General features: G+C 39.9%; 1 protein-coding gene across 1 annotated transcript in view; it reads right to left on the reverse strand.

The window, feature by feature from the left end:
• Positions 1-1,217: 1,217 nt before the first annotated feature.
• LOC122661801 (MORC family CW-type zinc finger protein 3-like) overlaps positions 1,218-14,468 on the reverse strand; it is a 60,725-nt gene continuing 47,474 nt past the window's right edge. Inside the window, exons 10-13 of the mRNA XM_043857311.1 lie at positions 13,853-13,936; positions 12,380-12,517; positions 11,936-12,048; positions 1,218-1,439 (exon numbers count right to left, since the gene is read on the reverse strand). Coding sequence (XP_043713246.1) covers positions 1,286-1,439; positions 11,936-12,048; positions 12,380-12,517; positions 13,853-13,936 — 489 coding nt within the window. The 3' untranslated portion in view covers positions 1,218-1,285. The remainder of the gene's footprint in view (positions 1,440-11,935; positions 12,049-12,379; positions 12,518-13,852; positions 13,937-14,468) is intronic.

Raw genomic sequence — 14,468 nt, forward strand, 5'->3', positions numbered from 1 at the left:
ATAGGAGTTTGACAAAGTGGTTGATACTTCACATTAGTCAGTTAAACATAAGAGCCACCACAACCCATTGATGTACCAGAACAGCTTAAGCCATCATTCAATGAGTTCATTGAATTATTTTTGGAGGATTTACCAAATGATGCCTCCCATAACGGACATTCATTATACAATTGGTCTTGTCTGAATATTTGTTTCATGACAGATCTTTGTTCATCAACATGAGACTGATCCCCTTAGTTCTTTATTTCTTCGCCTCAGATGATCATTAGCAGTGGCAGGTTAGCAGGTTATTTGGGCCACGACTTTGCCATGATGTTTGTCAAAGATGTTTCATTTGTCAAGCATGCAAGAGCCAATCTCAGAATACAAGGTTGTAAATGCCACTGTTCATTCTCAAGGCACATTGGGAAGACATTTCTATGGATTTTGTTTTGGATTTGCCATGTACCCGATGCCGAGTGTACTCAATACTTGTGGTAACGTACAAAATTTTCTAAGATGGCTCAGTGTCTAGCCTGTCGTAAGATCTCAGATGCTTCACATGCTGCAAATGTGTTCTTGGAATGTATGATTGGATGTTATTCCAAACAAACCTCAAACAGAGATACCAAGTTCCAAGGCCTCTTTTGGAGGACAGACAGACAAACTAAGGCAGTAAACTGGATGCTAGGTAACCTAATTCACTGTATTGCTTGTCATAGACTGAAACAACAAGATGTTGTAACTAAGTTTGCCTTCAACATATTGAAAAATCCATGAGAAAGTTGCCTATTGGGATTGTATATGAACGATTGCCATAATACAACCTTGACCTGGTTCCTTCAACAAAGCTACCAGGTTAGTATTGCTGTGGATCACATGGCTAAGAAGATTGCTGAAGTGCATGAACAAGTAAAGAAGAATCTCACAGAATCTAACGTTAATTACAAGGCCTCCACTGACCAAGAACATCAAGCTTAAGTACTAGATGCTGGTGGTGAAGATAAGGTTCTCCTCAGGAAAAAGAGAGACCCTACTGGTCGGTACAACAGGATGCGACCTAAGAACACTGCACCGTAATTGATGCATGACAGAGCACAATCAAGATTCTTTTAGCTTGAATTCTACACCAGTTTTCTGGTTGCAGCTAATCTGCACCACTAGATTTCGTTTTCTCTATGTTAATATTCACCTCGCTTTCTGTCTGTATAGTATAGTAGGTGTTTTGCATTTCATTACCGAATCTCTATTGACTGGTCAGGGAGGGTGAAAAATAAGATACAGATCAGAATGAAAAGGACAAATATCAGCTACCTTGCGATTTCTTTTCGGCAGTGAATTTCAGCAGGGTGTCATTGGCAAGATACTGAGATCGCTTAGCATCAACAGTTATAATTCCACGTCCAGTTTGTTGTTCAGGTATCACACATTGTTGCTCGAAAGGTGGCAGTTGACAAAACCTACACACACACACGTTACTGTTAATTAATACAGTTATCAATAGCGATATCGTTGCAACAAACAAGTAGAATCCATCTTATAACAGCCATTTCCAAAGAATAGATATTTTGATGTTTTTAACATCAGATAAAATACAGGTTTCTCTTCGAACCACGTTTTAAATGAGTTAAAACTTACTACAGACTAAGATAGCAAATTTTCTAAAATACCCGTCAGTAGGTAAACAAATTCTGAGAAAGAGTACTTTCACCAATATAAATGGTAGCATAAAATGTTCAGGCAAGTATTCTCCAGACCAGAAATAAAGCAAAGCATAACTTTTCCCTGTAAAATATCTAGCCTGGCTGCCACAGCAAAAACTTGGCAATCAAATTTGGGGCACAGGTATGCTCCACTGTCCCTCATCAAACTAGTAAAATGCAGCCCAATCTGATTCTTTTCATGTGATGAAAGAGTGTCAAATTTTAGTTAAAAAGTCGAAGGTAGATACTAAATAGATTACAACAACAACTACTCAGCCTTATCCAAGTAAATGGGGCCGGCTAGATGCTAACTAGATTGGCCATTAACACAAGAAAAAAGGCTTGTGTGGCAATTCTGATGTTAGATATCTAAGGAATGGTCTTGGGTTGGCTGCAGTTAATTTCAGATTCAAATTCAATCATATACCCTCTCATATATTGGCATGCTCTCCAATGTATGTCTATGCACCATCTTAGGAAGTCTGTACCAAGGCTTAAAGTATCGTATTGTATTGGTCAGTAGTAGCTGATATGTATCGGTATTGGAAGCCCTCGATACAATCCGATACGGGACCAATAGAGGTAAGATAACTCGATACACCTCCTTTAAACCTGCAAAACAGAAACCGTGAGCGAGACACGAAACCTAGAGCAACCGAAGGCCTTGGAAACTTGTTTTTCTCTTCCATCTGAGTTGGGAGGACATCATCTAGCATAAAAAAACGACCCTTATTTTCACCATTTCAACAAGTTTTGGGGATTTAGAAAGTGCTCTATTATAAAATAGGGTGTAGGGGTAATTTCATCCTTTTGGCTATTCTATTGCAACCTTACATCATTCTATTATAAATAAAGGGGCTAGTGTCATTATTGACACAAGTCAAAATTTCCCAAATCCCAACATGGTATCAGAGCTCTCTCTCCCTCCCTCCCTCCCTTCATTCTATTATAAATAAAGGGGCTAGTGTCATTATCCCAACATGCTCCGCCGGACACTACCACCACCACCACTTTCCGATTTCTTCTAGCACCACCATCTTCTGCCTCCTTTTTTTTTGTCTTATTTTTTTTTAACCCGAATATTACCTGGGACCCGGGTTGGCCCCTAAGCTTTTATTAGAATCCAGAAAAATAATAAAGAATACAGGGGGGGGGGGGACATTCCATCTTCCGCCTCCCCTCTTGGAACCGTGAGCTTTATTTCACCCTTGGTGGTGATTTTTTCTCCCACCAAGAATTCCTTTTGTTTGATCCCTACGGTTTAAACTAGATCTAATGGCTCATTCTCAGATCTGATCTTCTTTTTGGTTGTTCGCTACATCCTTTCTTGTGGCATGCTTTGGTGAATTTTTTCGGCACCTTTGTTCGTGCAGTTGTGTTTGAGATAATCTGTTTCAGATGGAGGGAACAAATACATCAAAGACTTCAACCGTATATCCTGTTTTGGATGGAGGAAACAATAGTCATGATTTCACTACAATCCCTGTTTGCTCCGTTAAACTTGATGGGAGAAATTATTTGATGTGGTCGAAGTCTTGTTTCCTTTCGATTGATTCCCAAGGCTTTTCTAAATATCTCACAGGAGAATTGGAGAAACCTACAAGTGCCGATTCTGCCCAATGGTAGTGGAGTTCTGATAATGAATTCGATGCAACCCATATTGCTCGGGGATATCTTTTACTTGATACTGCTTCCCAGATCTGGCAGGTTGCAAAGGAAACTTATTTCCAGGTGGGGAATGCTGCCCAGGTATATGAACTGTGACAAAAAATCAGCGGCACCAAGCAGAAGGAGATGACCCTCTTCCAATATTACTCTGAGTTACGAGGTAAGTGGCAGGAACTCGATTTCTGTCAAGACTATCAGCCTCTTTGCCCTGGTGATTCTTCTGCCTTTAAGAAACGGGAAGATAAGGTTCATGTCTCTGAGTTCCTCACTGGCCTGAACATTGAATTTGATCAGATTAGGGCTCATGTCCTAAATCATGATCCTTTTCCCATTTTAGCCCAGGCTTATTCTCTGGTTCAGTCTAAGGATAGTCGGCGTGTTGCCATGCTACAACCGCTTTCCCAAAAGAGGGGCCTTCTTTTCTGGTTCTCAATTCCGTGGAGGGGGTTCTTCCAACCATGGAAGAAGAACTCGACCGAAACCTGTTGAAACCACCGAGTTAACTCGGTTTCGCAGGTTTCCGAGACGAGTTGAAGGGTGATTTTCAAAAATCCAGGGTTTCGACCGAAATTTGATGGTTTCGACTGGTTTCGAACGAGATGTTGGTAATTTCACAAGTTTCGACACTTGTGCCCATCGAAACTTGGGGAAACTTGGCTCGAAACCAGTACAAATACTTACGTATGCCAGTTACCAGGCCAGAAACCGGACAGACACTTATTTATGCTTAATATCATTTAAGTAAATGATTTTGTATTCATTTACTTAAGATATTATTCATAAATAAGCAAATACCCCCTATTTGAATCTAATAAAAATAGTTAAAAAATAAAATTCCAAAAGGAAAAAAAGTCACCCCCCAGTTCAATAACAAAAACTGGATTTTCGACAGTAGGTGCAATTTTCAACTTTCTAGTGCTGGGGTTTTTCTCAAATCTAAAAATTCTATAAATCTTAATATGGTAAAACATTACTAAAAACCAAAAGTGCGGTAAAATATTCATTTGTTTTGATGTCCAAAAAAATATTTTCATTCAGAGCGATTTTGACAGCATTCATGCACACCAAATTAAGTTTGACCGGTACATAACTCCTTCAATATAAATCAGATTTAAGCAATCTTGGACTTGTTGGAAAGCTATCAAAACAAAGCTTTCTAAAAAAAAATCCAAGATTACTTAAATCTCATTTATATTGAAGGAGTTCTGGTCAAACCTTATTCGATACCATGTCCAAGAACAATATACAATAACAAACTTGGATCAAAACCATAAGTAATATTTTTAGTGTTCTCTATGTGAAACTAATGCATGGATTGAGTTTAAAATGTAAAAAAATAGGCAATACAATAAGAATTAGGGAAAAAAAACAACTTCTGGGCCTCGAAACCAAGGTTCGAGTTAACCCGGAGAAAGTCCCAGGTTTTGACCAAGATATGGTCAAAACCGAGACGAACTCGTTTTCTGGCTGGTCGAAACCTAGTCGAAACCCGAATTTTAGAACCTTGCTTCCAACTAATCAGGAGATTGCAACCAGACTGTGAAGGAGATTTTGAATCGTGATTATTGTGGTAAGGAGCGCCATACCAAAGAACATTGTTGGAAACTTCATGGGCATCCAGAGACTGCTAGTGTCCGTGGTCAATGGTGGTCCTACTGGTGGACGTGGCCGTGGTAATCCACCTCTTGCAGATCACATTGAGATTACTGAGGGTCCTACAGAATCACCTTTTTCCTAGGAGCAGCTCTCTATTTTGCACCACATGATGACCTAGCTTTCCACTATGTCTGCTACCCCAGCTGCCTCTGTGCCAATTCATTCTAAGTCTCACTCTGCCCATTCAGGTATTTATTTTTATATTCCCAGTGCCTCGATGGTATTCGTCCCTTGGATAATCGATTCGGGTGCTACAGATCATATGACTGGTTCTCCCAACAATTTTTCTCAGTATTCTCCTTTGTCAGGTAAGGAAAAAGTTTGCATTGCAAATGGTTTTTTTTCTCCTATTTCTGGGAAGGGAGTTGTTCAAGTCTCTAATTTATCTTTATCTTCAGTATTACATGTTCCATTTTTTCCTACTAATCTGCTTTCCATTAGTAGTACTCTTCAAACCTTGAATTGCAAAGTCACATTTTTTAAGGCATGGTGATGGGGGTAACGATTGGCAACGGTAAGGTCATAGTTGTCATGGCGTCGCCATGGCGTCCTGGCGCTGGAGAGGGCTGCATGGCGACCTACGCCATGGCGACCCTCTTTGATTTCTTCTTCCTGTCTCTCTTTCCCTCTTTGATTTCTTCTTCCTGTCTTCGATTTCTTCTTCCCTCTTCGATTTCTTCTTTCCCTCTTCAATTTCTTTAGATTTCTTCTTTCCCTCTTCGATTTCTTCTTCCTGTCTTCTTTCCCTCTTCGATTTCTTTCGATTTCTTCTTTCCCTCTTCGATTTCTTCTTCGATTTCTGAATTTTCTTCTTAAAACTTGAGAAACAATAGAGAAAAAATAAAACATGGCTTGAGTATACATCTATTAACACATTAAAAATAGAGAAAATAAAAAATAAAACATGGTCGACATGCTCGCCATGGCAACGCCATGGCGGGCGACATGTCGATATATCGACGTGACACCCCTCCACCGACTTGGATCGCCGTGATGCCGTGACAACTATGGGTAAGGTGCGTGGTGCTCTCTACTTCCTGGACAACGGTTCTTCTGTACTCAGGCTCATCACACGGACTCTTTTTGATGTAGATCCAAGCCTCCATGAGCTGAAGAAGCCCCCCTGATCATAGGGTTTTAGTAGAAGCCTTAGACTAGTTTACACTTGGTTTATTTCAGTTCTATACTTAGTTATATTTTTATGTCTTTAATTGAACCGGTTCAAATTGGTTGCATCCAATTGGTTCAATTTAAGTTGGTTCAGTTTAAGTGAAGAGCTCCTATTGGCTAGTAGGATTTTATATCCTATTGGTTGATGGGGAATCTTCTCAATTTAAGTGTTTTTAAGTGTCTTTAAGTGTTAGGGTTAAATAGGTCTTTTCCCTTTAAGTTGTTTTAAGTTAGCTATACCTTCCACGATTTAGGAAGGAGGAATTTAAATTGTAATAGGATCTTGCTGTCTGCCCTTGGGCCTTTATTAAAAGAAAATGTGGGAGGCTCCCCCACATAATTTAGAGTTTAAAAATTCCGTTTGTTGCTGCCTTTGCTGCTGCTGCCATGGCTCCCCTTGTGTGAGTGCTGCCTTGTGGATCTCAAGGTGAAGGACTGGTGGACTCCGGTGACTCCTTGCATCTGTTTATGATCGGGAAGTTCTCCTTTTCTGCTATCAACCTACATCAAGCTGCTGCTGCCTTTGAAGGAGATCAAACCAGTGAGTTATTTTTAATTCCCTGCAAGTTTCCTTCTTCTTCTTCTCCATCCAACCTAACCCTGATCGAAACCTTAATTGTTTTAAACCCTAGTTATCCTGTCCAGCCCTTCCCACCATCAGATTGGTTCCAATTTTACACCATAGTTCCAGCAGGCTTCTCCTTCACCCGATCCCCATTCTGCCCCCATTCCACCAGCTAAACCCTAATCCCCCTCTTCCCCATTAAAACCTAAAACCTCTAAAATCTGTCCAGATCTAACCTACCATCCAAACCACACCAAACTTCAACCGAACCACCCTCTCCATACCAGTGACACTCGACCAGAACCCCTTGACCTAATTCCCCCTAAAAACCCTAAATTTTATCATCCCCTTCATTCCCAAAACCAGAAACCCTAAACCTAAAATTTCTGAAATTTAAAAACTTATTCAAATCTAACCAAACCTAGTTCATTAAGACCTTTAAAACCTGCCTAGTTTAATCCTATAAACTATATTTCCATTACCCTACCCTAACCCTAGAATTTTGACCTAAAACTACACTTCTGACTTATTGTAACTGCTGAACCAGCAGCCCCCTTAGTTCCTTGTTATTGGTCCTGGTTTAATTGGCTTCTAGTAGGGCTTTACCCTATCTAGAACTACATTACTTTTACTACTGCTTTGACCAAGTTGCGTTTATGGCACCAACGCTTGGGACAGCCTTCGTTGGGCACTTTGTCTATTGTTTTTCCTACTTTATTTTCTAGATGTAACCCGAGTCAGTTTTTTTGTGATGCTTGCGTTTTTGCAAAGCAAACTAGAACCAGTTATCCCAGTTGGGGAAGTAAAAGTTTACTTCCTTTCTCTTCAATTCATTTAGATGTATGGGGCCCTGCCTGTTGTATCCCTGTAACTGGTTACCGATTGTTTGTTTCTTTTATTGATTGTCATACTCGGTTCACCAGGACATATTTGGTGCGTCAGAAGAGTGAAGTTTTTGAATGTTTTAAGCGTTTTCATCAATTAGAGAAAACACAATATGATGCCCGAATACAGATTCTCCGTACAATACAGACTAGTTTCATCTTCCTCACTTCAGACAGATTATACCAATCAAAATAATCACCCACGGCAGCAATCCAATCACAGAATACCTGAGGGTAGTGATCACCATCAAATTCTTTCATTTCAAGCTTTACCTTCTGATTGTCCATGTGGTGCCGATTAGGACCTTGGTCTCCAGTGAAGTAGGATCTCATGTACTCCTCAAAAGTAGTCAAGCTTTACCTTCTGATTGTCCATGTGGTGCCGATTAGGACCTTGGTCTCCAGTGAAGTAGGATCTCATGTACTCCTCAAAAGTAGTCTGGCGACCTCTATTTATGTCCCGGTCATCTCTATCTCTGTCTCTGTATTCCCGGGAAGGCACACGATTACCTCTGGTTCTATCTTGACGATCTCTGTAATGGTCTCTGTCATCTCTAAGTCTATCTCTGTGATCTCTGGGTTCATCTCTGTGAACTCTGTATCCATCTCTCTGACCTTTGTAATCATCTCTGGGATTCTCATCTCTGTCAGGTAGCCTCTATGCCACTGAATTGACTTGATATCTATCTTCCTCTTGAGGAATGTTGCTGTCCCTGTGAGGGGTATTCCTCTGTTCTTCTAACCACAACACCTTATTAGTAATAAGGTCCTGTTTAGCTTGCATAGCTTGCCGATCTGCCGATAGCTTTCAAAGCATCTCCATGATTTCAGCCATGGGATCGAGTGGCAGAATTGCATTCAACACTGGATTGCCATGCTCATCCATAGCTCTGATACCACTTAATGTAGCTCTAGATAGGAGAAGAATCCTACTACAGGCCAAGCAACAGGATCTAAAAGGGGTTGCTGGTTCGAATGGGAAGAATTAGGATTTTAGGTCAATTTCTAGGGTTAGGTTTATGAGAATGGGGTTAAATCTTATATGGTTTTAATAGGCAAGTCTAGGAGAAGCTAATAGTGTAGGTTTGAATAAGGTTTGAATAAAATTTCAAATTTCAGAAATTTAGGTTTAGGGTTTTGGGTTTTGGATTTTAGAACTTAGGTTGATATTAGGGTTTAAACATGGAATTAGGGCAAGGGGTTAAGGTCGAGTGCTAAGGGCAATGAGAGGGATGTTCGGCTGTAATATGGTGCAATTCTGATGGCTGGTTAGGTCTACACAGGAATTTGGAGTTTTGGGGTTTTACAGAGACAATGTAACTTAGGGTCTGAGTGGTTCGATGGGACTGAGATGAATATCGAGTGGAGGGGGAGGCCTAAGGGGGCTGTGGTTGAATTTTGATGAGGGGTTAATGCTGGACAGGGTTAAGGGTGATTAGGGTTTATGAAATTCAAACAAAAAACAAAGGGGAATTGATTGGGGGAAAGTAGAGGGTTAGAAACAGAATTGGGTCCCAAACTTATAGTAGAATCCACTGGCAGCAAGCTTGGATAGCAGAGAAGGATAGAACCACCTTCAGATTCAAGGATCCTCCCAGCCGTCACGGTGTAAGGAGTCGTAGGAGATCCACCTACCCTTTCTTCCTTGATAGAACCACAAGGCAAACACTCACAAGGAGCAGCAGCAGCAACAATGGCAGCAAACGATTTTTTTTGGGGAAAATTACACTGCCACCCCCTGAGGTTTGTACTAAATACAGAGCAACCCCTTGTGTTTCTAAATTATACAACAGCACCCCTTAAATTCCCACTCCGTTAGTTAGGTGTTACAATATTGGTTAAGTCTAACCTCAAATGACTAATATACCCCTTCAGGGTTAACTTACCATTTTGCCCATAGGGCATCATCCCTAACTTCACAACCCCCTCTTCCCCTTCAGTGTCTCTTTCGTTTCTAGATGCTTATGACAAAGTGAATAGCGGTGAGACTGCAAGTCGATGTAACCAGCTTCTCTGGGATGGGCAACTGGAAAAAGAAGATGGTAGCAAGAAGCGGCTTCAGCTTCTTCTCTGTCACCGTCGGCATCGTTGAGGTCATCGTCATCATCACCGTTAGATTTGTTGGGGACGAGAAGGTTAACTGCGTTGGACTTGACGACTAAGGCGGCAGGTTCAAAGAAGAGCACGATTGGGAATCGTTTGGGTTGGCGAATGAGTGGGTTTGCTAAGTGAATATCACGGTCACAAGTAACACAGAGCTGTGGCATTGGCTCTGCAGGTGAGGCTTGCTAGGGCTCGCTCGCACATCCACATCGACTTGCAGTCTCACCTCCTCTTTCCTAATTCGCTACTTTCCTTAAGTTATTCAGAATTCAGAAACTTGGAAAGCCCATAAAGTATGGAATTAATCCTCCCACACCTCTGGAATCGAAGTGGTGGGGCTGATCATGTTTCCGTTGCTTCCCACGATTACGGAGCTTGTTTTCATGCTATGGTGAGTCCAAAAGCTACTTTTGATTTTGATTTTTTTAATTTTAAAAGGGTTTTCCAAAACCTCGAATGGCATTCGATTAATCAGAAGCAACATGTCTTGGATTCTGAAGGAGGACGAAGCGATCGCAAGAGTTCTTGAAGAGATTGATTATATTGCAAACATTTGGAGTCAGATACCGGCATCCCTGCCAAGCCGTGGAGAATGTGCTGACTCCGCCTTATGTGTCCCGGAGAGTGTACAATCAACGCTCGAGAAGGCATCGGAGAGCGGCAAGAGGGATATTTGGGTTTACTTCAGAGGGAAGATGATGAAACCACCCTGATTCGAGTAACAGAGGAAGAGGGTGTTGTGAAGTTAGGGATGATGCCCTAAGGGCAAAATGCTAAGTTCACCTTAAAGGGGTATATTAGTCATTTGAAGGTAAACTTAACCAACATTGTAACACCTAACTAACGGAGTGGGAATTCAAAGGGGGCGGCTGTATAATTTAGAAACACAGGGGGTCGCTCTATATTTAGTACAAACCTCAGGGGGTGGCAGTGTAATTGTCCCTTTTTTTTTTAATTCATAAAACTTGTGGGGGAGCCTCCCACGATTTTAATATTAATAATAGAAGGCCATAGGCCAAATCTTAATCTAAACAAAACACTCCCTCACTAAATCGTGGAGGGGTGGACCTAATTAAAACAACTTAAAATTTTAAAAGGGTTAAAAGACCTATCTACCCCTAATAACTTAAAACAAAAGACCCTTAATTAAATCACTTAAATTGAACCATGGTTTGAACTGGTTCAATTTAAGTTTACAAATAAGCTGAAAAAAAACAAGTATAGAACCTACTAAGTGTAAACCTAAGCTATGGCTCCAAACTAAGCCCTAATTTCAGGGCTGCTTCTTCTTCTTCTTCTTCCTTAGGGTGTGGGCACATGGTGCTGCATCATAGGGTCTGAAGCCAAACTACCATTTTGGGTGCATTTTTTTAAATCTAAGGGTAAGAGCCTAATTTGACCATTTGAGCCTCAAAACCATCAATCGAAACCTGTAGCAAAAACCTTCCAGGTTTTGACCAAAATTTCACAGTTTCACGAAATATTTCGTTTTCGAGCCTGGTTTCTGGAACTATGGGTGCCCATCCAGCTATCATGTATGGGAGTGCCTGTCCAGCAATCCTGTTCCCATCTGTTTGAGCACACTAATAAAATGCATAGGGGAGAAAATTTCACTTTTGAATAGAACCAGCCAAGAACGGAGATGGGCATAGTTATCAAGCGGGCACTGCGACCATGGCGTTGGAAAGGGTCCATAATCTAAGGCGACAACAAGAAGGTGGAAAGGTGCCCTCCTAGGCGCCCAAGGAGCCTGGATGCCTAGGTTACGCCTTGATAACTATGTAGATGGGTGGTCCAGGTCTTGTTTAGTCGCCAAGAAAGAAGATAGATACAAAAAGTTACCAAAAGAAGACTAGAGTTCCAAAGCTATCAATATGACAGGGAAGGAAAACCATCTGTTAATTGCAAAACTCCAGATACATAGAAGTCAGAAACCTGCCTCTCTCTTTGTAGAGCTTTCTAGTTGCCCAAACATGCACTTACAACAATAATACACATGAGAACCAATTTTCAATGTCAAAGAACTCAGCATTATAACATACCATTTACAATTATCTTTAAAGTAATAATAGGCAGAGCTTAAATCCAAACAGTACTACAATTTGCAAACTAGCAAAAGAACCATGGTGGGGGAACACAGAGCAAACTAAAAAAAATCTAGCAAAAAGATGGAACAACTAATTAAATGTGAGCATGGAAGTAGATACCATTGTTGGGGTAATTTATTGCTGTCAAAGCCAGATGGCAAAACCCTCCATTTCCTACATTTGTCGCACTGCACCCACTCATGATCAGGTTCGTATTTTCCATTTCTCTTTTTCTGCATAATTAACAGAAACAACAGCTTATGGTGTTACTAAGTACGAAAAATGTAAAATCATCAGTGTCAAATTAGTTGTCAAACATAACTCAAAGATCCAATACTCTAGTTTAATGAAAGATAGTTCAGCACACCTGCTTTCTTATTACGAAGAAAGGGAAAACATATAGCACCTAAACAAGTCAATTACTCTAACAAGTAAAAGGATACATGAAATTGCAAAACAACACGGATCCATATTAAGGGAAAAGGCCCTTAAATGTAGTGCCCCACTAATAAAAAAGAAGCTAACACTAAATAATTACAACAATGAGAAACTTAGGTATGGTACCACTGCAAGTGTATCAAAATTTTTGTCCCAATATATGTTAGATTGGATTCCCAGCCACTGCTCCAGTTCAGCATAAGGTTCACAGTCCTGGAAACCTTGCTTGTTGTTATGTACCCACACATGACCATTCCCATCATCCTGTCCCGGTGAAAAAGAAAGGCAAAGGTTTAGAATATAAATTGGACATAGAAGTGAAGAAATTATTTTCCAAAAATAATAATGATTCTATCATAAAGTTGATCTGATTACTGCTTGGGAAAGAAAACTAAATAATAAGGTTTTGTTGTTTTTACCAGTAATTCAATTGTTGACAATTGTTGACATATGTGAATTCTGTGTGTATGTGAGAGAGAGAGAGAGAGAGAGCATCATTTTATCATCTTCAGAACAGTTTCTGTTCTTATATAACTATTGGGAAAAGGCTGTACACAGTACAAACTGCCAGTGTGAATGGCACAATGGCCCTCTCAAACTCTATCCTCCCTGACATGTGAGATCCTTTGTTGACGAACCATGTGGTGCCCCTCACATGGCCCCATTGGCTGGGCATGAGGATTCCATTACATGCTGGTGACATGAAGATCCCCTCCCCATAATTATTCTAACATTTTTGCTGTTTTTACCATGCTAGTGTTCTTTTATACTCATCATTGCTGCAGCTATCATATTACATTAATTTGATTTCTGAAATCGCTTTTTCTTTTGAGTTTGGATAGCTGGTACAATTTTTGTTTTCATTATTATAATCATCACTGAAATCGCCATCAAACTTTGGAGCGTACAAAGTGATGGAACATTAATATTCCTATGACCTTCAATAGGAGGCCAATAGGAGATTTTGGTAGCGAATGCTGGTGGGGAAGGAAGGCCTGGAATTTTAAGGCTACACCATGAATAGCCACTTCTGTTGGGTGGTGGCCTTGGAAAATTGAAGTGTGGGTGGCATTCAGTTTCTGTGAGGAGGAATCAGCAATTGATATATTAACTTGTTCTCTTGGTAGCCTAGAAGTCCTTTTGAGGAAAAAGAAGCAATCTATGAGGATTTATTCCATATGCTATTATGACAGGCTTATGGAAGGAAAGGAGTCAGAAATTACTTGAAGACCACCAGAGTTTCCCCTATTTGTGCAGATATTGTTCATTATTGGATACACCAGGCATTTGCAACAATAAATAATTATTATTGTGGTCAATAGTAACTTCTTCTAATTCCAGTTGGCTTTCCTTTCTTTATGATATACACCTTCCTATTATTGCCATATTATTTGAAGGTTTTCAGTATACACGTTTGAAGAAAGCTTTAACCTTTTGGGCTTTCTGGGCTTTTTATACAAAATATGTGTACATCATTCTATTACAATTGAAATGAAACTATGTTCATTGTTGCTAGTGATAAAAAAATAATAACAAAATAAAATAAAAAGTGACACAGAATAATTTTTTCCCAATTATTATTTCCAAAAGCACCCTTACCATTAGATTTGTAACATCTATAACTCCAATAACTCCACGACCCATGTCTGCATTATAAACCATGCCACCAACTCTCTTGTAGGCCTACAAAATGAAAGGGACAAAAAAAGAAGAAGAAGAAATAATGGTCATTAACAAAATTAATCTGAAAAAGGGGGAAAAAAGAAAAACACAAGAGAATAAGATTCAGGAATTAATTAATCCAAAAAAAAAGGGAGGAAATCAGGTACTACTGTAAAAATAACTTAAAAATTGAAATTTTAAAGGAAAAGAGTAACTGTGAAAACAAAAAAGAAATAAAATGAGGCACCTTAAGGAACATCAATTTATTCAAGGAACGAAAATGTATTCTTTCTTAGATGTATCTTGAGTGCTCTGCAATACTGTATTATTTATTTGATACGAATAGTTGAAGTGGATTCTCCGAAGAGAAGTTGGATTATGGAAGCGTGTGACTTGAACTATTGATTGAGCTGTGCAAAAATATGAATCTACCACATTGGAATCCACAACCAAATGTCTCTCTATTCCAAACACCACGTAAGCCCCATACAAAGAATGGGTTGGTTTGCTTAAGGAGAATCTTTTCTATGATCAGAACCGAATCATGTCATAC

Source organism: Telopea speciosissima, chromosome 5 (assembly GCF_018873765.1).
Source record: "Telopea speciosissima isolate NSW1024214 ecotype Mountain lineage chromosome 5, Tspe_v1, whole genome shotgun sequence".
In the NCBI taxonomy this organism is placed as follows: Eukaryota; Viridiplantae; Streptophyta; class Magnoliopsida; order Proteales; family Proteaceae; genus Telopea; species Telopea speciosissima.